Source organism: Dama dama, chromosome 5 (genome assembly GCF_033118175.1).
Source record: "Dama dama isolate Ldn47 chromosome 5, ASM3311817v1, whole genome shotgun sequence".
NCBI lineage: Eukaryota > Metazoa > Chordata > Mammalia > Artiodactyla > Cervidae > Dama > Dama dama.
In genome coordinates, this window is record NC_083685.1 from 123,801,112 (window position 1) to 123,827,673 (window position 26,562).

General features: G+C 44.2%; 1 protein-coding gene across 1 annotated transcript in view; it reads right to left on the minus strand.

Annotated features, from left to right (window-relative positions):
- Positions 1-26,562, minus strand: part of SEC14L1 (SEC14 like lipid binding 1) — a 46,947-nt gene that overhangs the window by 12,363 nt on the left and 8,022 nt on the right. The window contains exons 3-7 of the mRNA XM_061144722.1: positions 4,266-4,415; positions 4,008-4,139; positions 2,643-2,771; positions 1,681-1,915; positions 676-785 (exon numbers count right to left, since the gene is read on the minus strand). Coding sequence (XP_061000705.1) covers positions 676-785; positions 1,681-1,915; positions 2,643-2,771; positions 4,008-4,139; positions 4,266-4,415 — 756 coding nt within the window. The remainder of the gene's footprint in view (positions 1-675; positions 786-1,680; positions 1,916-2,642; positions 2,772-4,007; positions 4,140-4,265; positions 4,416-26,562) is intronic.

Consider the following 26,562-nt stretch of genomic DNA (forward strand, 5'->3'; position numbering starts at 1 on the left):
ATATGCCTCTGTCCCACAGTGGTCCCCCGTGAGATCACAAAAAATTTAATTCCTTATGAGGCTACTTACACCAAAAACTTCGAAATCAAAACCCAGGTAATTTTTTAAAGATTTGTTTTTTGATGTGGACCTTTTTTTTTAAGTATTGAATTTGTAACAATACTGTTTCTGTTTTATATTTTGGTTTTTTGGCCACAAGGCACCTGAGATCTTAGCTCCCTGACCAGTGATGAACCTGCACCAGAAGGTGAAGTCTTAACCTTAAACTGGACTACCAGGGAAGTCCCAAACCCCAAACAGTTCTAATCTCTGAATAACACTGTGAACTACTTCCAAACCTCCTGAAAAGTAAAATGAATGAATATTTGGAATATAACATTGCTTTGTAACTTGATACGTAATTGTTTTTCAGACCATTCTCTGTAACATCTACAAATACACAGCTAATTATACACAGCAGGGCATCCTAACTTGCTACAAAGGACTCAGATGCCGCACACGGAGTCACAGATCCAGTGACTTTTTGACTGGAGGGACATTCCCACCTACAGCCATCGGGCACATTGACTGTGAGTCACTCGGAACAGGACCAGGCATCCGAGGTTGAACAGCGGCGCCCCTGCACATGTGTGTGGATGCACGCATGCACGGATGCACACTCGGGCAGATGCTCACTTTGCCCTTGTGGGTCTCCTGAAGCCACTGGCGAAGCCGGATCAGGCAGCTCTCCTGCAGTGGGGTCAGGTCGCCCAGGTATCTCTTGATGTAGTCTGCGTCTAATTTGTCTGCAATATAAATCATGGGATATTCTTAACAGTAAGAACACTGGGGCTTGAAGGCTTCCACACTGCCCCACTCGGTGACGCTCCCATGTGCTCCTGGAGTCTGAGAGAGAAATGAGCCACGGGGGACAGTGGACTCTAACCAGCCACCCAAGGGACCCCCAACGACTGTCTTTAAACCCAGTCACTACAGAGTCACACGGAAACGTGCGCATTCCACGACACACCCAACTGCCACCAGGTCACCTCTATTTGCCAAGTATCAACTCTATTCATGGTATCACGGCTGTTATCTATATTTAATAATATTTAATTCAGAGGGCAAAGCTGAGCCACAGAGAAGGCAGGGAAAAATAAATGCCAATGATTCAACAGAACTTCTGAGGGAAGAATTTTCTTTTACTATCTTACTTTAAAATGGGCATGACACTGAGCAGTTAAAAAGGGTGTGTGTGTGTGTGCGTGTGTGTAAGACACACAAGAATGGCGTGGAGCCTGTCACCTACAGCTGTGTCTCTCTGTGAAAGTCACTTGGTTCCTCTGAGCCTTAGTTATTAACTCAGTTATAAAACAAAGACAAAAGCATTTCTTACCTAAAAGGGACTATTATTAAATGAGCAAACATTCACAAAATGCTCAGAACAGTGCCTGGCATCTACGAAGCCAAAAATGGGTATGCTGATGATATAACTGTGTTAACCCCTTCCTGCCCATTTTAAAAAAACTCTGTTTCTTCATTCTAAGAAAAAAATAAAATGAATGTGTTATGGAAGCCAGAGGCAAGGGGACAATAACAAGATCCATTTTCTGTTCGTGTCACAGCTACGTGTCCCAAGAGGCAAGGGTTCCAGGTCAGCCTGGAGTCTTGCCCTCAGAACGAGGCCCCTTGCAGACTCACCGTCTGGGGTCCCTGCAGTGGGCTCGGGTGCCCCGCTCGGGGTGCTGAGGGGCTCGCTGCTCAGCCCTTCCTTGAGCGCAGGGTCGGGCACGACGACGGTCAGTGACGCTGCTGGTTTCTTGCAGGACAAGGACGTCTCCAAAGAGGGGGCGGCAGCAGGTGGAGTCCAGCGGGGCACAAATGTGATGCCTTCTTCCTCTAACTGACGAAGGTAGTACTCAATGATTTCCTTGCCCTTGGGAGCAGAGCCAGTTTTAAGGTTAGTACTATTACACTGAGCTTTGAAGTCACTCACTCCTCATGGGTTTTGAAAACCATGATGAAAACTGAGTGACTACAGAACAAACAGGAAAAAGAAAAGCCAAATGCTCTTGTGGGTTTTTCCCCATAATTTTACTTCCTCTTCTCTAGAGATCTAGGAGATTGTGTCTCAGATGGCATTTTTTATGCGACCAGTTACACGCACTGCCTGACCCCCTTGTACACAGGAAGTGCCCTGTGTCTCAGTCCAGATGCCTCCAGCAGCACTGAGAACAAGTCTTGGGAAGCTCCCCCTAAGCCCATATGATACATCTGACACCAAAATGCCAAGCTGATGAGCAGCAGCAGGAAAACAAGAAGGAAGCTTCTTCCAGGGAAGACGCACCTCACCTCCCAAGGCCTGGGACCCAAGAGGCCTCCCCCAAAGTGCCTCTTCAGGACAGCAGGGCCTCCCTCAGCGGGCCCGGACCCTGGTCCCCACCCCTCCCCGAAGTTCCCAGCAGGGAGCGCCACAGCCGGCGGCTGCACACTCGCCCCTGACCTCCACCAGCAGCCAGCGTGGTCTGTGGCCCCGACCCTCCCCTTTCACTCGCCGGGACCCCTGACCAACCCACCCCCAGGCTCCTGAAGGGACCTCCAGCTTGGACCATCTCAAGAGACTCCTGCCCACCCCTCTCCATAAAACCCCAAGGAACACTCACTTTTTTAATGTTGCTGGTATATTGTTTCATTGCAATTTTTTCTACTGTACTTTCAAAACCAAAGAAAGATTTAATATCTAAACTTGCTGACTGTTCAAAACAGGTCCAGTCTTCATTTTCAGGGTGAACCTGTAGGTAAAAGAGAAAGTATTTCATTAATTATACTGACAACTGAGAATATTATTTGCTTCTCAGTTCACTAGTACCAAGGGAAAAAAAAAAAACACCTATTTTACTAACAATGTTATTATCACGAAAATAGCAGACGGAAAAATTAGAGAGGTTCAGAATTATGAAAAGACTCAAATAATATTTCTAAAATATTCTAAAAATGACTATTAAAAGGAAAGCTTTCTTTTCATGCTTGGTAGTGTCATTCATTTATTCATTCATTCACCATATTTATCGAGTAGTGTTCTCTATTACAAACAAAACCAATACCCCTGCCCTGCGAAGGTTACAGTCTAGCAGAAGACCGACATTTGACCATAAACATAATAGGTAAGAAGTTATGTCAATGCTGGAGGATAAGCGCCATGGAGAAAAGCAAAGTTGGTAGCAGGGTTAAAAGGACTGGAGGGCAGTTTACAGAATTAAATAGGATGCTCAGGGCTGGCTTCATCGAGAAGGAGAGATCTGAGCGAAGCCCATAGGTAAGGATGGGCGTCGAGCAGAGGTCTGGGGGCAGAGGAAGCAGAGACCAGAGGCCCTTAGCGAAGCACGCTGACGTGATCAGAGACCGTGAGGCGGCGGGCAGGCCCGTGCACGAGGCAGGCAGGACACAGAGGAGAAGAGTCAGAGAAAACGCAGGGCCTCATGAGCCACCGTGAGGCTCGTGGGCTTTTCCTCTGCATGAACTGCAGACACGGCAGAGCTCTGAGCCCTGAGAAGGCGTGACGTGATCTGACACACTTTAAACGGATCACTCTGGATTCCGTGTCAAGGATACATTATAGGAAGGTGAGGGGGAAGCGAGAGACCTACTGGGTTATTCCAACACTCTGCTCAGAGAAGTTCCTGCCCTGGGTGGTGAGCAGGGAAGACGGGAGGGAGATAAACGCACTCAGATCCAATCTCAGAGGGACACACATTTCAAAAGTGTTAGCGTGGGCCAGAAACGACATGGTGTACTCATATTAAAGAACAAACCAGGGCATCGCTTGGCCACCTTAACTGCCACAACAATGCAGTCCATTCCGTAGGACACACCAGCTGCCACCCTGCTGATCCCACGCATCAGAAACCAGTGGCTTTGTGTGACGGAGAACTGCCCTCACAGAGACACGCACTGCCTAAGGCGAGGGCCGATGGCTCTCAGAAGACCGCGCCCCCACCTCCCTCCTCCTCCCGGGCGCAGCTACTCACGCTGTAGCAGCAGTGCTCGTTAATGATGACCCGATTAGAAAATGTTTCGTTATGGGCCTCAATGTGCAAAGTACGTTCCCGAGAGTTCAGTGAGTTTTTCTGGATAAAATAAACGTAATCAACTCCTGCAATCTTCAAAACAGAAACAGAAAGAAAAAAGGGTTAATGAATAATAACACCCAAGTGCAACAGAAGCAATAAGCACAAATTCATTTTGGTTTTGGGGGGATTGCCTTTTAAGGTGTTCTTTCCAGGTACCTTTTTCAGCAGTCGAGGAGCGTCTATATCCAGTTTGCAGCGCCTTTCTATAACGTGAATAGCCCCATCTTCACTCCTGAATTCATTCACAGTGTCACTGTCCACAAACATTGGAATCAAAGGACAGGTAGGGAACCTCCTTTCATAGGCCTGTGAACACAAGTTTGAAAAAAAAGAAACTGAACAAAGATACAGCCTGGCAGTCTGGCATGATGGTCTCCCTGGAATAAAGGCACCTCTTCACACACACCAACAGTTATATCACAGCTACTTTCATCTTTACACCTTAAACTTTCATTATTTGAAAAAAGAAAAAGACATTCTGTGTGCACGGATTGGAAGACTCAACACAGTAAAGATGTCAGTTCTCCCCATATGGATATAGAGGTTCAACATAATTCCTTTAAAATCTCAGCAAGATTTTCTTTCACAGCTTATGGACAAGAGTACTTTAAAACTTACTCGGAATGGCGAAAAAACGAAAATAGCTAAAGCATTTTTGAAAAAGAAGACGATGTTGGGCAGCACCCCTTCCCATCTCCGTATGAACACTCACGTTGCGGCTACAGGAATCCAGACTGTACGCAGGGGTGGCAGGAAAGACACAGAGCTTGGTGGGCAGAGCGGGGAGCCACAAACCGACCCCCACAGAGGTGCCCCCACTGGTGTTCCCCCGACAGAGCTGCTAAAGCAATTCAACGGAAGAAGGATGGCCTTTTCACAAATACTACTGGAGAAATTACACATCCATAGGGGGAAAAAGGGAACTTGATGAACCCCATACTTTTAAAAACTATCTCAAAATTGATTATGAACTTAAATATGTTTGTAAGGTATTTTTAAAAATTTATTTTTTGACTGCACCATGCAGCTTGTAGGATCTGAGTTCCAGGACTGGGGATCAAACGTGAAACGTGGGCCCTCGGTAGGGAAAGCACAGAGTCCTAACCACTAGACCACCAAGGAAGTCCCTGTAACATTCTTGAAATGGCAAAATTATAGAAATGGAGAACAGATTAGTGGTTGCCAGCGGGCGAGAGGGGAGTGGGTGTGACTATAATAGGGTAACAGGAGGGGAACCCTTGGAAGATGCTCTGTCTCTTGACTGTGTTGTGTTGATATCCTGGATGTGATGCTGAGCCATCATATTTGTTGTGATGCTGACATATTTGATGTGACAGTCTCTTTGGATGTAACTACTGGCGGGGGGGGGGGGTGGAATGGGTAAAGAGCATGTGGAATTGCTCCATAATATTTCTTGAGAATAATATGCTATTAATATCCTGTAAGTCTATCATTATTTCAAAATACAAAAACTTAAAAGAAAGAAGATCTGCTATATAATTTGTCCAAACTTTTAGAAAATGCACATAGGCACCAGATTTAGTTTGCTCCATAGCCCTCTGTGAAGACTACTGATCTAAAGATACTGGTGAATTCACACTAGAACTGAAGCTGTCCAATGGCTCACAGGCGTGGATGGGCAGGAAACCACAGGACGGGGGATGACAAGTTTCTGTCAGTGAGAAGAAACCTGAAAAATGAAGCCCAGGGCTCGCCTCTCAGTTCTGCTCCCCATAAGTTAGGAAAGGCACTGTCAGGTGACTGACAGATGCCACTCCCCTCTCAGGCTGCAGGAGAAACAGGACAAGGGGAACTGAGACATCCCATCTTAAAACTAATGACAACCAGGCAAAGATCTGAGGAAGAAATTTATGGTGCTGAAAAGATTAATCTAAGTGTGGAAGTGGCACATGCTGCTCTGACTCTACCTCTAAAATGGTGGGAGCAGTTTCAGAGCATTATCATGCTAAAAAGTCAGTCTTCCTGGAGAAGTTCCACAAGCAGTCACAAGAGACCCCATGAAACACCAGAGCGACGGAGCAGCCCCTTCACTCAGGATGCGCATGACCATCTCATTCAAGTGACTCGGTTTTCTGCATATATCTCATCTTCTCTCCATCACATTATAAAGTTTCCCCAGTCTGAAACACGTATGCCGCACTCCTGCTGTCCGTGTTATTTACAAGGCACCAAGCCAGGCAACATGCGAGGGAGGGGAAGAGGAAGCAGACAGTTCAGGAAATGGAGTCAGGGAAACACACAAGTGTCCTATGAATAGGCAAGTGCTCTAAGGGCTCAAGGAGAAAAGAATAAACAGCTTGGAGGGATGGAGGCCTCGGAAGGCTCCAAGGGAGAAGAGGCATGAACGCTGGGCCTCAGCGTGGAAAGGTCTGTGCACAGTCAGCGATAAGCGGAGAGCATTTTCAGGAAAGAGAACCCCGGAGTGCAACTCTGAGGAAACATCGGGGTGAGCAGGGACCCACGGCCAGCAGGGGAGGGAACTGGTGACCTGCGACACTGTGACTGTCACGCTCCTGCTCGGCACCGACCACGTGGCCAGGACCCCAGGGTGGGTGCACGTGTGTGTGTGTGTGTGTGTGCGGTGGGGGACCAGGACCAACAGAAGGGCCTGCCTTCCTGGAGCTGCCCTCCTCGCGGGAAATGAGGGGATGCCACCATGTGACCGGATGGTCTGGAAGGGAGGCAGGACTCATGTGGTGACCAACTGTATTTGCTTTTTAAATGTTTTTACTTTGGGACTTGAAAATACATTCTTCATACTTAGCTACTCCTCTTCATTCAAATATATTCTGAAACCCGTAACTGCTAGCATGCAATATAAATCACAGGAAAATTCTCTTCATGCCTTTTATAATAAACAACATTTAAGAAGTTTATTCAACTGCTGAGATCATACCTCAGATGATTCAGGCCTCAATGAGGCCCTAAAATTTGTTAGTATTAGGTACTGCACACACAAACAATTCAAGAAAAAAAAATTTCTGAGTATCCTTTGTTCTACACACTGACACTGTCTAAATTTTCCTACATTCAAAACAAAATGGCTTTGTACATTCCAGCACTATGACATGTCAAGAAACTGAGACTACAAGGGCTTCAAAAAAACACAATTCTTAAGTTACATAAGGGGTAGAGTAAGTCCTTAGCAAGAAACAACCTATACTCGGCTCTCTACCACTTAAGTACCTATTATATCATTTGCAAAATACCCACAACATCCTTTAAATTCCTGAAATAGAGTGGTCAGCATAATGCATTACCCACACAGGCTAGCCCTGAATTTAAAACAGAAAAAACTTTCCATTCCCTGTAAATCTATCCTTCCACATAGACTTGTATTTGCGGAGACATTCATTTTCACCTCAGTATGCCCCAACCAGATGGTATCTGAGGTACCCAGGCTAAAGAGCCACTAACACAGGAGTCGACATGTTCCCCTCCAAAGCTCTGTCCGTGTGGAAAGTGCTTAGTAAGCATCTAGCCTCCTCCCTCCACACGGCTACAGGGCAGAGACCAAGTCCTACTTCTCTTTGATTATCAAGAAGAAGGACCTTACTCAACGTCTGACACAGAGTCACTGTTCAATAAACATTTTTTGAAATACGGAAGAAGAGCTTCCTAAATAAATCAATGAGCCCAGCTTTTTGTTTCTGTGCTTACTCACCCTGGCTTATCTTTAGGAGATATGTGAAGCTATTGAATTTTGTGTACTGTTAGCACAGAAAACTCTAACTTTCTAGAGGATTAAGGGAAAGGAAGACTGAAAGAAGTTGACAAAACTTTATAATCTCTGAGATTGCTTAGGATATCAGCAGTATTCTTGCCTGGGAAACCCCATGGTCAGAGCAGCCGAGGGGACCATGGTCCATGGGGTCGCAAAGAGTAGGACACGACTTAGTGACTAAACCACCGCCACCACCACCCTACTTTTCAGCACAAACTATAACCTATAAAGTTTCTGAAGCCTCTGAAAATTAGAAGCATTCTAATTCTATTAAAATATTTTATTAAAAGCATTTACATTCTAGCTCTATCTGGAAGGGCCTAGAAGATATGACACCTCAGCTGCAATAAGCAAACTTAGCATCCAGTTCCTATTTTCCAAATACTACTCCCCACTAAAAAGGAAGCTGTGCTCCTTGGAGAAAAGGCTGATTACCAGTCTGGAGCAAATAAAGGTCAAGGTGAGTCTGAAGCATTTCTTACCAGAAATCAAGAAAGTGCTCAATGACTGATGGGAAACCAGCCTGAATGGGTTCCCCTCGTCAATCCCTGGAAAACTGGAGCGCCAGAAAGAAAAAAGGTGATAAAGCATTATAAACCATATAGATACTCAAGAAAAATGGGCTGGGAAGGAAATTTAACAGAAAAAGATCATCTAATTATCACAGAAGGAATGACAGAATTAGAAAAACCACATTCTGCAACCATCAGTTTATAACAACTGATTCAAGCAAGGATCATCAAGGGATGCTACAGAAAGGGGGTTGCTGGAAGACACCACAGCCTCAAATTATGGTCCTGCTGGTTATCAGTGACAAAGGCACAATAGAACCGCTATCATGGAAAGATCCAGTAGACATCACCTTCACCAAATGACTGTCTGGGAACAACTTGACAATCTGATGGATGCAATGGAAGCACACACAAGCATGAGTCCTCATGATGCAAACGGCGAACTACAGCTAATCAAGAGGAACAACTAGACAAACCCAACTTACAGAATATTCTGCAAAACCACCAGCCCAGACCTTTAAAAAAGAAAATCTGTCAGATTTCCCTGGTGGGTCAGAGGTTAAGATTCCACCTTCCAATGCAGGGGGCGTGGATTCAATCTCTAGTCAGGGAACCAACATCCCATATGCCATGGGAGTGGCCAAAAATTAAAAAAAGAGAAACTGTCAATGTCTTGAACAAAGAAAGCAGGGAAGTGTCTAGAATTAAGACAACTGAAGAGATAGGGTTATCGAAAGCAATGCTGTCCTGGCTCCTGGACTGGAATAAACATAGCTCTAGAGAATAGTTAAGGAAATGTGACCATGTATTACACGTTAAGTAGTATTCTATCAGTGTCAGATTTCTCAGTTGTGATAATTACAGTTACATAGGAGAACATCTATTCTCCTATTAGGGTATTTAGGGCAAAAGTGTTAAGATATACACAGCTTACTTTCAAGTGGTTCTACGGAAAAGAAAATGGTGTATGTGTGGGAAAGAACAAAATAAAACCAACATGTTAGGTGAAATGTGTACAGATGCTCACTACACTTTATCAACTTTTTTAATAGAAATTTTTCAAAATAGAAAGTTGGGAAAAATATTAACAGGGAAAATTCACATGAAAACCAACAGTGCCTCTGCACATAACACTGTCACAGTTCCCACGTGAAACTGTATACGAGGTCAGGTGTGCCCGCAGCCCCAGCCCAAGGCAGAGGTCAGGTATGCAGTCCAGGGGGCCCTCCTCATGGGGCCTCCTCCCCCGGCGGCTTGCTATCGCTCAGAGGTGGGACACAGGCCCAGGGAACTCAAGCTTCTGGTTTCTAAATCCCGATTTTACGAAGTGACCCTATTTTTAAAACCCTGTTTGGGCCAAAGAGCCCACACTTGCAGGCCTTCAAATTTATTTCTGCAGGAGGAAATCTCCAGAAGTGAGGAAGAACCCCACGTTTCAACCATCACCAGGTTCCAATCACTGTATCAGAAAGAAAAGCCAAGGGAACGTTCAAATGCCTTTTTTTTGCCTACTATCTGCAGTATTATCAAGTCATTTCCTACTCACACTCAATATTTATCTAATACAAAAACCAAGAAAGGCTGAAGGAAAGTAACTCTTCCAGAAGTAATTGCTTCAGAGGGAGAGGCATGTTCTTTGATGTTTCCTCTTAAAAGGAAAAATTACTTTTGGAAGAAAAATAACCACTGTCGTCATTTGCTGGCTCTCTCTAACACAGCGGTCATTTCGACGGTAAAAGCAGCCTTACAGCCTTTTCCACTCGCCTCTGAGAGGAGGGCCGCTTCTCAGTGACAGCTCCCTCCTACCTTCCAACACTCACCCCTCCTCTTTCAAAAGGGATTTCTGAGCCTGCAATTTGGGAGCTTGGCAACAGTACTTTCAGTTTTTAACCAAACTTTGAATGCAATTATGACATACTAAAAGCTATTACTGTGCTAAAGAAAACCATATTTCAGTGAAGACATTTCAACCTGTGAATTAATAAGCTTAACATTGTGTTCTGCCAGGAAAACTCATCTGAAAGAAATTCCATTTAAAGAACCCACCTTTAAATTGAACTCTGTTCATACCCAATTTAGCCAAAAAAACTAAGCCAGCTGCTTTCCATGGAGAAACCTGGCTATCCTATGGCACCAGACATGACCTTCATAAAGAGGTCGGGTTTACACTGGAAGAATCAGTGAGTGAAAAAGCTAACTGTCGCTTTAGACTCTCTTAGAAATTGAAGTCATGAAGTGACCCATTAGTTGCTCAGCTGTGTCCGACTCGAGGCAGCCCTGTGGACTGCAGCACTCCAGGCTCCTCTGTCCGTGGGATTTTCTGAGCGAGAATACCAGAAGTGGGCTGCCATTTCCTTCTCCAGGGGACATTCTCTACCCAGGGATCGAACCCGGGTTGCTGGTGCTCAAAAAAATATACAACCCATCAAGAAAATGGACCCAAGTCCCTCCGAGTTGTATTTCTATTAATTCTGCCTCTCAAATTACACATATGTCAAGAGGGCCTGTATATGCAGCCCTACGCCAAGGTTCTAGAGAACACACAAGTGGAAGACATAGGAACATGCAACTGTCACAAGGCAGCAGGAGGTCCCCCAGGAGAGGTGAGCAACAGGGAGTGGGTTGAAAGACAACGCCCTGCCTGGCTGGCTCCAGAGGCTTCTCGGAGGCAGTATGTCTGCAGGGGGTCTTGAAGGGCGGGCAGCTTTAGAGAAGTAACCAGCAGAGAAAGGAACATTCCGGGTTGGGGGGAACAGGAGTAGAACCAAAAGTCAGCCAAGCTGGATGAGTCAGTGGCTGCAACTCAAACGCAAGATGACCATCTAAGCCAACTGCAGATATGAAAAGTGACGACGGCCCAGGGAACCCAGGGGCCCTGTGCTGTCACAGTTCAGCCCTGGTGGGCCCTCGCGCGGTCCACCTCGGAACGGAGGCTCCAAATCAGATGCTATTTGTGAATAACTGCTCATACATAACAAGATAGTAACAAAACCAAAATCTATGGATATCTGTGCCCTTTGAAGGAAAAGTTATAAATCAGTTAGTCATAACATATACTTCATTCATCCAATTACTTACTGACAGCCCAATCAGATTAGCTATCTTCAAAGCAGTACAAGATTAGCAAATGAACCATGGTAAAATGGCACACACAACTATATTAGGTAAGTTCTGTATTCATCCCAAAGTCACTTCCCTCAATTCCCAGTCTTCAGATGGCCCAATATATCAAGTCATAACAAGAGGATTGAAACCTGCTAGTAAGATCAAACGAGAAAATATAATGAATATACTAAAACTAAAAAGATACATATAAAAATTTAATGTGCCCCGAGCCATTTCCCTCTAAGGTAAAACATATCTGAAGCTTAAATTATGAATATTTCATCTTATACAACCTCAGATTCCACGATCCCAATAACACACTTTTTACAGAGGTAGTATTTAGTCTGAAAGACTTCAGGTCAACCTGTGGTGCCACAGATCTAAGGAAAGGGCATTTAAGAGACTTATGCAACCCAACAAAGGAGGCTGATTTCTTTGCTAGAGCCTTCTCACTGAAATGCAATTGTGTGACGACTGCGGAAGGCACAATTATGGCTGAAAGAACAGATGGTGAGAGCACAGCTCACACACAGAATGCACCAAAACGCTCGCAACTACAAATATTTTAGACAATTTTTTTTTAAACCAGGAACACATCCTTTTCTCCCAACACCTACCCTCACAGTTAGCACACAATGATTTAACCAGCTCTGTTTACTTTTGATAAAGTAGCCATTTCATCGTGTATTACTCTACACAACAGAGGGGGACGGGCAAGCCCTGGAAGAAATGCTGAGGGATTTTGCATCAACACATCACAGTTGCTTTTACTCACATCTACTCCTTTGCTCCAAGAGTTCTAAACATGAAATGTTTTTGTTAAAGGATAAGAACTTTCGTTAACAGACTGACAGAGCTACTGGATTTTCAAATAAAACTCAAAGGATAATCAGGATGCTTGACTAACTGCATCTTGTGCATGTTAATTCATATTAGAAAACTATGGCCCATTCTTGTCCAAACTGCTTCCTGTTTCTGAAAGATCTCAAGACTGACCTTTCAGACAAGAGCCTGGGGCCTCCATACTTCCAGTGGGTTTATTATCTCGAAGACAATCATGCGTGACGTTTCTGACTGGTCATCTGGAGTCATCTGTCCTTAAAGCACTGTTACTTGGTGCAGAATGCCAGAGGTTCCCAAATTTTGGTTCACGGCACCCTTGGAATCTCAACAACTTTTTGACCGTGCCCCAAGGCCAAAGGAAATACCACTTACTAGATTATGGGGTCCTAACAATTTAAAAAGCATTTGGGTCTTAATAACTTAGTAACCATTTGAAAAATAATCACTTATTAAGTAGGAGAAAATGTTTTTGCTTCAGTCCTAAATAGCGAGAATGATCTGAGGACGTGTGCGTGCTCCTCTTAGACTCACGCTGCCGCTGCTCTGAGTTCGGGCGGCACACTGACTTCGAGCACAGAAACCACCACGAAACCCCAGCCACATAAAGATGCAACACCATCGAGGAAATGCAGTGTGGTCCCGAAACTGCGAACTACCGTGAACTAAGAGTTTGCAGTGTTTATGAAATGTGGACTATCACAGTGCTTCCTCAAACACTGAAACTGTCCTATAGCCCACGGGTGCTCTGGGGTGCCTCTGAACACACTTTGGGAACTGTGGCTCCAAGGGCTCTAAACTTTATTCATTTATTCACAAATTCCTCTGCCTATAAATACATTATTCAAAATACAAACAGGGACTTCCCTGGTGGTCCAGTGGTTAAAAAATCACCTTGCAATGCAAGGGGACAAGGGTTCACTCCCTGATGAGGGAACTAAGATCCCATATGTGGCAGAGCAACTAAGCCCACGCGCCACGACTACCGCGCCTGTGCGTCACAATGAGCGCCTGTGCGCCACGACTACCGTGCCTGTGCGCCACTACCGCGCCTGTGTGCCATGACTACCGCGCCTGTGCGCCACAATGAGCGCCTGAACGCCAGGACTACTGCGCCTGTGCGTCACAATGAGCGCCTGTGCGCCACGACTACCGCGCCTGTGCGTCACAATGAGCGCCTGTGCGCCACGACTACCGTGCCTGTGCGCCACTACCGCGCCTGTGTGCCATGACTACCGCGCCTGTGCGCCACAATGAGCGCCTGAACGCCAGGACTACTGCGCCTGTGCGCCACGACTACCGCGCCTGTGCGTCACAATGAGCGCCTGTGCGCCACAACTACCAAGCCTGTGCGCCACTACTGCGCCTGTGTGCCATGACTACCGCGCCTGTGCGCCACAATGAGCGCCTGAACGCCACGACTACTGCGCCTGTGTGCCACAAGGAGCGCCCAGGTGCACAGCTAAGACCCAAGGTAGCAAATCAATCAGTAATTGTATTTTTTAAAATGAAAACAAATGAGCTTCAATCCAACTGATTATCCTCTACTATCAAACTTTCTATCAAATATAAAAGGTCCAGTGTTCAAGTTAAGTTTCCAACTTCTGCATAAAGGCCTTGAAAAATCTAAGAGGGGTGAGCAAACTTTTCACATAAGTGAAGGGCCAAACAGTAAATATTTTCAGCTTTCTGGGCCAGACAGGTCTCTGTGACAAATATTCAACTCTGCCTTTTGAGGACAGAAGCAGCCACAGACAACATGTGAACAAACTGAATAGAGCTAGGTTCCAATAAAACTGTATTTATAGAGACGGAAATTTCATACACTTTTCACATGCCATGAGATAATCTTGAATTTTTCCCAACTGCTAAAAAACATAAAGACCTATTTTAGCTGGTGTACAAAAAGAGACACTGGGAAAACTGATTCTGGGAAAGACTGAAGGTGGGAGAAGAAGGGGACGACAGAGGATGAGATGGTTGGATGGCATCACCGACTTGATGGACATGACTTTGAGTCAGCTCCGGGAGGTGGTGATGGACAGGGAAGCCTGGCGTGCTGCAGTCCATGGAGTCCCAAAGAATTGGACACGACTGAGTGACTGAACTGAACAAAAACAGACAGCAGGCTGTCGTGTGCCTACTCCTGATCTAAGTGATTAACTGTAACGGGTTCCATTTAATTATTTTCCCCCAAAACTCAGGAGTTATTTTAAATGCCAACCAGTCAAAACCATGAAGGATAAAAATTTGGAATAAAATGAAGGATCATAAGGCCAATGGACTATCACTTGTACTTAACTGCTCTCTGTTACACAATGGGGTCTCAACTTCTAAGTTATGCACTTCTAACTTATGCACACAAATCTGACTACATACATTTAACTCAAGAAAGAAGTGGGAAGGAGAGAAGAACATGAATGTGAATACGGAGGGTAATTCTCACCATTCCACTCAATGAACAGATGCGCTCTAGAGCCACCTCTTCACCTCTTCTATAATCTACAGCCACCAACTACATGTGGCTATTTAAATTTAATTAATTAAACAACATTAAAATTCAGCCCCTCAGTCTCACTAGCCACATTTGAAGTTCAAGAAATTGCTCTGATCTTGGCTGACTCACAATGCTAACTTAACTATGGTGATGGTCTCACAGGTTTCACACATGTCAAAACTCATCCAATTATATATCTTTAAAAGATAAAGTTTATTATTTGTCATTTACATCTCAATAAAGTGGGGAAAAACAATAAAAACATAAATACATATAGTTTTAATTGGCAGGCCAACTCTGGGAAGCATTTCTAATAGTGACCAGTATTTCCTGATAAAGAAGCTTGATTTACCGTCATCAGCACAGCAGGAAAACTCCAGGTTTAAGTGAAAAGGAAAGCAGCACCAAGGCATTATTAATAACTGCCAAAAACAGGAAGCAACCAAGATGTCCTACGAAAGGTGAATGGATAAACAGTCTGTGCGTGGTACATCCACACAATGGAGCCTTATTCAGCAATAAAGAGAAATGAACTATCGAGCCACAAAAAGAGGTGGGAGAAATTTAAATGATTATAGCTTTGAAAGAAGCTTATGTGAAAAGGCTGCAGACCGAATGATCCCAACTATCTGATAACTGGAAAAAGCAACACTACCGAGAGAATAAAAAGACCAGGGGCTGCCAAGTGTTGGGGAGAGAAGGTAGGGATGAAGGGTGGGGCACAGAGGAGTTTTAGGGCAGAGAAACCACTCGGAGGACACTGTCCTGATGGACACAGGACAATAGACATTTGTCAAAACCCAAAGGCCTGTACAACACACAGTGAATCCTAGCAGAGACGATGGATTTTAGTTAATAACAACATATAAACACTGGCTCACCAAGGAAAGAAACACACCACACAAGACGTGAGGACGGGGGAAGCCGCAGAGGAGTATATAGAAATTCCATACTACCTGCTCAATTTTCCGTAATGTAAACCTAAAACTGCTCTAAAAAGTATAACCTATTAAATATGAAAGAAAGGGAGTCATGTAACACCTTGGCCAAAGGTAAAAGCCTATTAACTACCTCAACTATTGGAAAATTTTTTAAAAGTTCTTCTAAGAAGAACCTAGAGAAGTTCATAACATCCTTTATTCGACATTCTCTCCAGTGACAGGCACTGCAGAGCAGGCAGCCGGGATGCAGGAGGGAAAGACCAGGGCTGTCCCAGCCGAGGGCTCTCATGAAGGGGGCAGCAAGGCAGGAGCAGGCCCCAGCACCACTACCTAGGGGGAGCCTTCACAGCCGCACGGCAAGTGGGTTCACAAAGGTTAATGCACGTACTAGGCAGACTCTTCCTACGAAATGAGCTTCTCCCCACTTTAAAATGAGGAAACAGAGGTTGAGAGAAGTCAAGTTCCAGAATCTGAACCCAGAGCAGAGTCACGTCTCAGGAGACAGGCCCTGGGAGAGAAGACCCAGCTCAAGACCCAGAGAGCGCCTTGGGAAGCTTACTCGGCACTGTTGAGTAATTCATCTTCTTCATCTTCAATTTCATCTTAGTTTCTTCATTTTTGATGTGCAGAATTGTAGAAGATTAAGAAAAAGAAAATGGAAGAGTGTTTGGCAGCCCTGACACAGAATAAGTACAATACTCAAAAAAAGAGGAAAAAGGTGTCTGATCACTAAGCAAAGACACTGCCACCCACAGTCCAGGAACTGATTTAACTTGGCACAGAAAGAGGAAGAGAATCTAATGTGAATGGCTTAAAAAAAAAAAAAATCACTCTCAAAATCCTTGCTCACCAGGCTAAAATGACAATTTTACCTTCCATGGCCCTAGAAACACAAGATGTAAATAACATGAGACTTGGCTGGAAACCATTTTAAGTTTATAATTAGCCCACTTAAAAAAAAAAAAAAAAGGAACCAGGTGTGAATAATATCATAGAGGTCTCTTTCCTTCTATAAGGAAAAAGAAAAAGTCAATAGAAATAAAGATAGAAATGACACCATTTCAACTTAGGGATTGAGAGTAAAATAGTCCCTCTGTAGTATGAAGAAAATACAAGAAATATATTGATTTAGTTATATAACTCATTAATTCTACACTTAACTCAATTGCTAGAAGCAGATATGGCCCTGACGATTTAACATGACCAAAGCTGGAAAGAGAACTTTCATAAGATAAGTGGGGGGAGAGGGACTGCTGAGGAAACAAGATGTTCCCTGAAAGGTTTTGGTTACAGGGAACCCTGAATCAGGCTTAATGGTAATGGTAGTAACATGTTCCACAGAATGAAGAAACACAATATACTTGGACAGGAAAGAACCTGCGTCAGGAAACCAATGGCTCAGCTCCCATCTCGGCCTGAATGAATGTAAACATTAGACTGTTCCCACAGCCCTGGAGAGTCACCTACTGTGTCAAGGACAAAGCCTTCTCCGGGTAACCTTGTACAACCGTCTACCCAAGTGCACCAGCATGCATGGCCTCAAACTGTTTTAAACTCACAGCTCCTAGCAACTTTCAAGCCACTCCCTCCCCCACCCCCGCCACCCAACTGTCAGGTACTGGACTCAGCTAGCCCGCAGCATCCTTTCCCTCCTCGCCTCCAGCACTGTCACTTCAGGACGCAGACACCAACCAGGGAGCCAGAAGGCAGTCGACGGAGAGCCTGGGCTCATGTATCAGCAGGCCCTGATTTGAATCTCAGTGGTACCACCTACAAGCACCAGCCTTCTGTTACAGAAAAGAGGGAGAATGGCTGCAAGTCACGGAAGATGGAGCAGGAGGGGGAAGCTTACTGCCTGGCTGGGAACCGGGTCAGCACAGATCAGGCAGGAGGGAGGAGGAGGCTGGGGGAGAAGGACTGGGGAGGGACCTCAAAGCGAAGAATGCAAACTGGCTTTGTCCAAAATCAGAAAAGCCCAGGGTCCGTGGCTGTCCTGCTGACAAGCGAGATCCGGGTTTGTGTGGAGGCGAGCCAAGCTGCAGGTAGTCTGGGCGTGTGTGCGGCCACGCAGAACCATGGCACCTGCACCACTGACAGTGCGCGAGGCAGTCAGGGCAAACTGCTTGCCAGCTCACTTGGCAAGCAGTTTAAATCTCAGTTTCCTCATTTGTACAGTGGGATAAGAGAAGCGCCTACCTCTAAAGTTGTAAGTCCCAGTTGTAAGTCCTGGGGATGTAATATCCAGCAGGGTGACTATACTTAACGACACTGTATTGCACATCTGAAAGTTGCTAAGAGATCTTAAAAGTTATCATCACAAGGGGAAAAAAGGTGTAACTGTGAGGTGATGGATGCCAACTTTTATGGTAATCATTTCACAACGTACATAAAGTATTACACTTCACGCCTTAAACAAACACTAAGGGTTTCCCATGTGGCGCTGGTGGTAAAGAACCCACCTGTCAATGCAAAAGACATAGAGACACGAGTTCGATCCTTGGGTCGGGAAGATATCCTGGAGAAGGAAATGGCAACCCACTCCAGTATTCATGCTTGGGAAATCCTACGGACAGAGAAGCCTGGCGGGCTACAGTCCATAGGATCGCAAAGAGTCGGACATGACCAAAGTGACTTAACACACACACAAACACACGCAATGTTATATGTCAATGACAGCTCAACAAAGGGGGCAGAGTGGGGAGAAGAGCCTACGGCACAAAGTAAGGGTGAGCCATGAGTGAGACAGTAGCACACTGCACCCCATACAAGCTCATCTTTAATCCTGGATCTCTTAGATGTTCTTTAAGTGTTTCTTAAATGGTGGTTCAGCTCTGGGACCCCCAGGGGGCCTAGAAACCAGATCTCCCCAAAGGGCTGTACCCTGGGTTCAGCTGCCCACAGGGTGCCAAAAGCTCCATGCAGAGGCCTGCTCTACCACTCCCCTCCAGAGATAAGAAGACCCCTGAAGGCAGAACTTGTTTGGAAATTGCTTACTGTCCCTCTGTGGCTCCAGCCCTACTTTGCCTCTGGTTATACAACTAACAATCTCCAATGAAACAGACTTAAAAGTTTTAAGCTTTAAGTTCAAAACATAATACAGTTGTATTTGAGGACTTCACAATAGAAAATTTCCATCATGAAAAAGAACCATGACCATGAGAATCACACACTTTACAGAAGGACATTCCCCCCCACCATTCTCCTGCAGGGTGACGAAGCAGTGTCAACTTCCACGGCTCTAAGTCAAACCCGGAAGTTGAAGACACTGCCATCCCAAGTTTCCACTCTTAGCCTCACCAGTCAATACTCAGTTAAAACAACTGTCAAAGAGCTATCACTCATGACCTACCGTGTGGAAGGGCTGCTCACTACCACTGATAATGGCTGAGCCAACAAGCCACTCAACTGAATGTTTATCCCCCTCTCCAACCTCTGGTTGGTTTCAACCTTGGTTGCGTGTCAAACAAAACCCAATTTAAGGAGCTGATGGATCTGGAATTCATGAAAATATAGCCAAACCTCTAACTCAAGAGAAATGGCTTGAGTAATCCCTTTTAAAAGATAGATGTTTCATTGGACCTTTACTGTTGACCAGTTATTTTTCATTATAATGTTACTTAAATATGTACGAACTAGGCAAAAACTCATACCATTATAAAACTCAAACTAACACAATATACATTTAACGAGAAGGATGACAATTTGTTGAAGACGGAGTCCTCCTCCAACATGAATATGGGACTGAGCAGAAGGGCACAGCTGCTTTCAAGCCCGGCAGGCCCTCACCCATCGGTGCTGTTTGGGGATTCACCACTCCTACCACTTCTCTCTATTTAAGTCTTTATTTGTACAGCCCCTGTCTGCAAAGGAACTTGGCTGATACTTGGCTCAAACACATCATTTACATATTAATTCCACCTCTATTCTTTTTGTATTTGCTTTCAACCATTAAAACAGTACTGTTAGGCAAACAACAGTTAAAAAAAAAAAAATGGGCACAAGACCTCAAGAGACCTAATTTTCTTCAAAGACATAGATAGCCGACAGGCACATAAAAAGATGTTCAACATAGCTAATTATTAGAGAAATGCAAATCAGAACCACAACATCACCTCACACCAGTCAGAATTGGCCTTCATTAAAAAGTCTACAAATAACAAATGCTGGACAGGGTATGGAGAAAAGGGAACCTTCCTGCACTGTTGGTAGGAATGTAAGCCGGTGCAAAAACAATGGAAAACAGGATGCAAGTTCCTTAAGAAACGAGAGTTGCCGTATGATCCAGCAAGCCCACTCCTGGGCATGTATCTGGAGAAAACTATAATTTGAAAAGATATGCGCACTTCTAATGTTCATGGCAGCACTATTTACAATAACCAAGACATGGAAGCAACCTAAATGTCCATTAACAGGTGAATCGATGAAGAAGATAATGGTATATCGAAATAAAAAGCACATTAACCAATCCCAGTTAGAAAATTAAAGGACACTAGTCAAAAAAACACAGAGATACACACATCTTTAAGTAGATCTTTATACTTAAGATATCTGTCACTGTCAATAAATCTTGAAGGACAAATGTTTCACAGGCCACAATTACTCGAGCCCTAGGCAAACAAGAATGTCTGGAGTGTTACAAAGGGCTTCTCTTAAGTTTTTTTAATTTAAAAGTCAAGTGACTGATCCATGATCCAACAGAATCCAAAACATGCCAGGACTTTCCAAAACTATTCCTAATCCATAAAACTTTCTAATAGACAGCAAACTGAGTGAGTATATGTGACAATAAAAATAGCAGTTTTGCATATTCTTCTTCAAATGAAGTTGGATTTGGCAGAGCGCTGTTTCACTTTTCCAGAGTGTAAAAAATGAGTCCGTGGACTTCAGAAGAGCATTTGGTGTTCCAGGGACTTGCAGCTGTCAGCTTTTATAGATGCCATGTGTTTGCCCACATAAAAGAATGTAATGAGCTATGGAAATATTATCCGGCCTCATGAACCAGAATAAAAGCTCCATCGTCAGTAGGCTGATAGCAAGAGTCGGTTTAATCCATCAGGAAAATATCTATCAAGCACCGTTTATTAAACGCCTGTTATACAAGTTGAGCCTCATGGACCTTGAAGTGCTCGTTTCTGTTTTCTCTACCACATCCCTTCCTTTATGGTGGGAGCCCCCCCACAGCGCATCCCCCCAGCGCATCATTCTACACCTGCTCTCAGATGCTGTTCTTTCTTTGTTATGAACTAACGGCAAAGGCAACCGTGAGATGTAAACTAAAGCTGTATTTTGAACAGGTGAAATAAAATACAATGGTTGAATTCAAAGACAAAAAAAAAATCTAGAGAGATGTGCACTTATTTTTGGCTGATATAATAGTCAACTAGACTTTAAAGAGTAAACACAACAGCCAAGAAGTAGAAACAGCTTAACTGTCCACCGATGAAAGAATGGATAAACAAACTGTAGTGTGTATACACACAAACATAAGACTATTCAACTTTAAAAAGGAAAAAAAACTGACATGTTACAACATGAACGAGCTGTGAGGACAATATGCTAAGTGAAATAAGCAAGTCACAGAAGGATAAATATTGTGTAATTTCTCTTATAAGAGGTACCTAGAATAGTCAAATCTATAGAGACAGAAAGTAGAAAGGGGTGGGGATGGGAAGTCAGTGTCTAATGGGGACAGAGTCTCCATTTGGGAAGATGAGAATGTTCTGCAGATGAATGGTGGAGATGGTCACACAACCTGTGAATGTCCGTGAAAGTCACTCAGTTGTGTCCGACTCTTTGTGACCCCATAAACTATACAGTCCATGGAATTCTCCAGGCCAGAATACTAGAGTGGGTTGCCTTTCCCTTCTCCAGGGGATGTTCCCAACCCAGGGATCAAAACCAGGTCTCCTGCACTGCAGGCGGATTCTTTACCAGCTGAGTCACAAAGGGAAGCCCAAGAATACTGGAGTGGGTAGCCTATCCCTTCTCCAGTGGATCTTCCTGACCCAGGAATCGAAGTGGGGTCTCCCACATTGCAAGCAGATTCTTTACCAACTGAGCTATCAGGGAAGTCAGATTGTACACTTTGAAATAATAGTTAAAATGGTAAATCTTATGTATATTTTACCATGTGAAAAAGAGAGTATAAATCTTTTTTTATACTCCACCTGAAAATTAGCAAATAAAGCCACACAAATAGTTCAGTTAAGACAAGCACATGCTTGTTAACATAGTTTTGGTATCACTAAATAAACGCACAAAGAACATTCTGGAGAAGCACATGAAGCAAACAGCGTCCTTTTAGTACACACTAAATCCTTCTAAAGAAAGTATAATTTACGAGAGCCTCTATTATACAACCTGTTAAAAGAATCTATCCTTTTGAAGATTTTCAAGTAAGAAAAAGTTATAACTGAAAGCAATTTTCTTTCTTCCTACTCCATTTGGTACAAATCAAATTAAGGACATCTGAACCAGTGGTCCTCCAACCTACGCAGGCACCAGAACCAGGGCTTGTGAAACCCGACTGCTGGGCCTGCCCCGGAAATTCTGACGCAGCCAAGAATGAGAATTTCGAACCGTCACAATTTGCATCCCAAACCAACTCTGTGTTAAATGAAATAAAGATAGGATGTGTTTGGGGACGAGCTTTCTAAATATTAATAGCATAAATACTGCAATACAACTGTCTCTTAAATTAATTTACTTCTTAAAATATATACCTTGCAGCTTTTAGTTCTGAACTTGGTTTTTAAGACATATATAGGAGCTAAGCTAGGAAAAGAAACACATTTTATGATTAGAATTACCTAATGTTACAGAGTAACTTATTCATTAAGAAAAAGGGTCATGTAATCATCAACTGCTCAGGTTTAAACCTGTAGAGATGGCAAAAAGAAAATTAGAATACCATTCTATCAGAGTCAAGAATTTTTTAATGAATTTTACGTTCTGTAGGAGAACCACAGAAAGGAAGTTTTTTGATCGTGAAGAGTCAGACATGACTTAGTGGCTGAACAAATTCATCACTATGGGAAAAAAGCCACTCAAACACTAAGTAATACATAAACCAGGACACGTTTTTCAGATAACTATAGTAATTATAAGCTTCAGTTCACTGAACATAAAGTCTCTTTTACTCAAAAACCAATTTGCATCAGATTCCTTCAAAACACAGTATAAGCAGTAAATTCAACCAAAAGAATATGTTCCAATGTGACCTTCTGTTAAAATTTTCACTGCCAGAGGCAGAAGTAATGGCAGAAGAGAGAGTGTGCATCTCAGGACTCGCTTATTCTTCAGACAAATCCATTTCTGAGGCTTCTCTGTAGGCTCGGGAGAAAAAGCACAATGTTCTGGTTCCCACCCTGAAGGTGCTTGTGTGAAAGGAGAGGTGACAAGCTGCAGGGACCAGCCAGGTGACAGGCGGACAACAGGGCACAGGGCGGGAACTCCTCCGAGAACTGATATGACCGGTGAGGGAAGGATGGAGAAAGGCCCTCAAGCACGAAGCCAGCAACAGACACACACTTGGGGAACGGCCAGTGACCCCAGAGACGCGACCGGGGAGCACGTGGGGGCCTCACCTGTGGAGACAAGGCTAAGAGGCGGCTTAGAAGCCAGGACGGAGCTAAGGATCTGAATTCATCTTGAAGGTGGGGTGCAGCCACTTAAGAATTTTAAACTAGCAAGCAATGCAGTCAGACATCCAACTGGGAGACTCCGTGGCGGCAACCCTGGAAAAAAGCGAGTGGGGCAGACAGGGCTGGGATGCAGGGCCCAGAGGACGTGAACGAAGCAGTGACAGAGGCAGGGCCCACACCGTCAGAGGCGCCGATACAGACCCAAGTCAACAGACATCCTCAACAGGCAAGGGTCCGGCCACCACGGGGGCTGGAGGGGTGGGCACTTTCAGGGGTGCCCGGGCTCTGGGTCTGAGGGTCGGCACATGCGGTGGTACTCCGCAGCAGCAGCAGTGCAGAGGAAAGGCAGAGCTTTTCAGAGGAATTTTCTTGTTTTTAACGTGTTTGCCTGTGTTCTGTTGGGTGTGCTCTTTGTGTGGGCATGAGGAAGGGTGGGTACTGTTCAGACCTACTAAGTCTGCCTTGGAATGGCCAGGTGGGGCTCTCCAAGCACGGAGCTGGCTAGACGCCTGGAAGCGCCTGTGTGTAGGCTGCAGGTGAGCCCAGAGAGCTTTGGTTTATAAACTGACAGTGGAAGCCACGGGTTTAGATGAGGCTGGCCAGGAAGGGATGTTGGGTGAGAGAATTGCATTTTCATAATACAGCATTAACCACAAGTTAAAACTGTGATGTTCAGAAAACACAAAACTAGCTGAACAACTAGGAGGCCTTGAAATAGCGAAACAAGTTATCATTAGAGGGAGAGCCCATCTGTACCCAAGGCGGCAAGGAGGTGAGCGGAGTAAGAAAAAAAGCAAGGGTGACCAGAGGGAGGGCCAGAGACCCAGGAGGAAGAGAACCACCGCCAGTCATCGAGTCAAACACGCAAGACATTTAGGAACCAGATGCTTATCAAGCCCTCAGACTCGCACTATGCGTGAACAGTGCACTAGGAATATTCTAGTGCAAATTGTGTAGGAGTGAGCTATGAAATACACATGGCAGACTTCTGAATGGCAAAAGGATTCAGTACACATCATGATATATACAGCAATTATCTTACAGGGTGATAATTACATAAATCTACATACAAAGACTTTTCTTTCAAACAACAAAACAAGGCCAGTACTCTCAAGATCAACTGTACCTTTCAAGGGAATTGTTAATGCAATACATGCCTTCTGTTGCAACATGTTAAATTATCCCACTAGAAGTATATAAAACTGTTTTCACTCATACAGATTAAAAGTCAAGAAAGATCAATGATCACACCTGCCCATCAAAAATTCTCTCTTCAGCAAATCTCTCTGGGTGCTTCCCAAACCAGACTGACACCCCCATCCAGGGCTGTAAAGCAAAAACCACGGACAAAGGACAGGCCAGGGTGCCTGGGACCCCTCCTTGCACCTCGGTGGTCCCCAAGTGCTTACCACAGACGCTACATAGGGAGCCTCTTGGTCAGATCTGCCAATAAATTAACTCCCTTCAACTGCTCTCTGTAGACAGTAGGATCAACGAAGTGGGTTTGGGAAGACCCAGTTTAAGTTGAGAAAAAATGCTTTGCATCCTATTTGCGACTCAAAATTACAAAGGATAATCGCTGGCTTCAATATCTATCAGCAGTATCAGCAAATGTTTAGACAAAGCTGCCAAAAAGTAGCTGAACTGACTGACTTGAGGTCTGTGACTCCTCCCGTGCCAACTGGCTGTAATGAACAATTAAATCAGCAAAATGTTAAGGTAATTGAAAAGGACAAATGACCCAGTTTCTGAAACAAAGCGATGACACAAAAGGAAACAAAGGGAGAGGAGGATGTGAGGGAACAGAGGCAGCTGAAGACACACAATAACTGAACACTAAGGTTCATCTGAAGGAGGATCCAAACAAGGTTAAAAAAAAAAAAGACATTGTGTTAGCAGAGAAAGTCTAAACATGGATTTGGCACTGGGTGATGTCAAGGAATTATCAGTACTCTTCTCAGGTGTGATAATGACACGGTGGTTACCTTTTAAAAAGAAAAAGGTCCTGGGACTTCCCTGGTGGTCCAGTGTAGGGGACGTGGGTTCAATCCCTGAATGGGGAACCAAGATCCCACAGCGCACCACAACTAGAGAGAAGCCCAAGTGCCACAATGAGAGACTTGATGCAGCTAAATAGTTTTTTTTAGTCTTTACAGTGCGAGCTATGTTTCAGGATGAATTAACAAGATGCCTGAAATCTGCTTTTTATATACACCAGCAGGAGGAAAGCGGAAAGAATAAATGAAACAAACTGGCAAAATGTTGATGCTTTCGGAGCTACGCCATGGGCAAGCAGGTATTTATCAAACCTTCCTTTCTACTTCTGCATACTTGAAGTTTCTATAAGACAAGGTTTACCCTTTTCTTTCTTTTTTTTTTCTTAACAAAAACAGGTAAATCAAGAAGGCAAGGAGCTGAATCAGATCCTGCTTTATTTCTTCTTGAAATATCCCCTACTGAACCACAGCTGTCTTCACCCTAGCACATTAAAAGAAAAGTCAGGAGGCATAATGTGTTGGGAGAGTGGGTTTAGGAGAAGAGAAAAAGCCTGGTTCTATACAAAATATTGTGTGATGGAAGCATACTATGGTTGCTCATTGTCAAAGCTAAGTAAATTTGACCACATTCCAGGTTTTAGTAAATGGAACAGAATTTACACTACGGCATTCAAAAACTTGATAAATGAAAGAGGACAATCTCCCTCACTATTAATAAACTGACCGGGACCCTTAATGCATCAACAGAGAAACTGGCCTGTTTCTCCCCACTCCGAGACTGAACAGAACTTTTTAAGCTGGTGACCCCCAAATGCAGACTGCTTATTCCTTCGAGTAAAAGTAAATTCTATTGCATACTAGGCTGACTGAAGATATAACAATACCTCCATTAATGAAAAAGATGTATTTCAACAACACACCTAATTGTCAGAAACTTGGAAAGCATAAAAAGGCTCAGGGATAAAATCTAGGATGAGAGGCAGAGAATGTGCTTCGAAAAGAAAAACAAAAGACGGAATGAAAGTATTTCATAACTAAAGTAAAGGTACAAACCAAATATGCATGGGACTCAGATCAGTAGAAGAAAACAAAATCAGGAAAGAGAGGATGGGGGCTCCAGGTATCTTTGGGCAAGGAGGAGGGGTGGATGGGCACATGGGGCTTCAGGGGGCA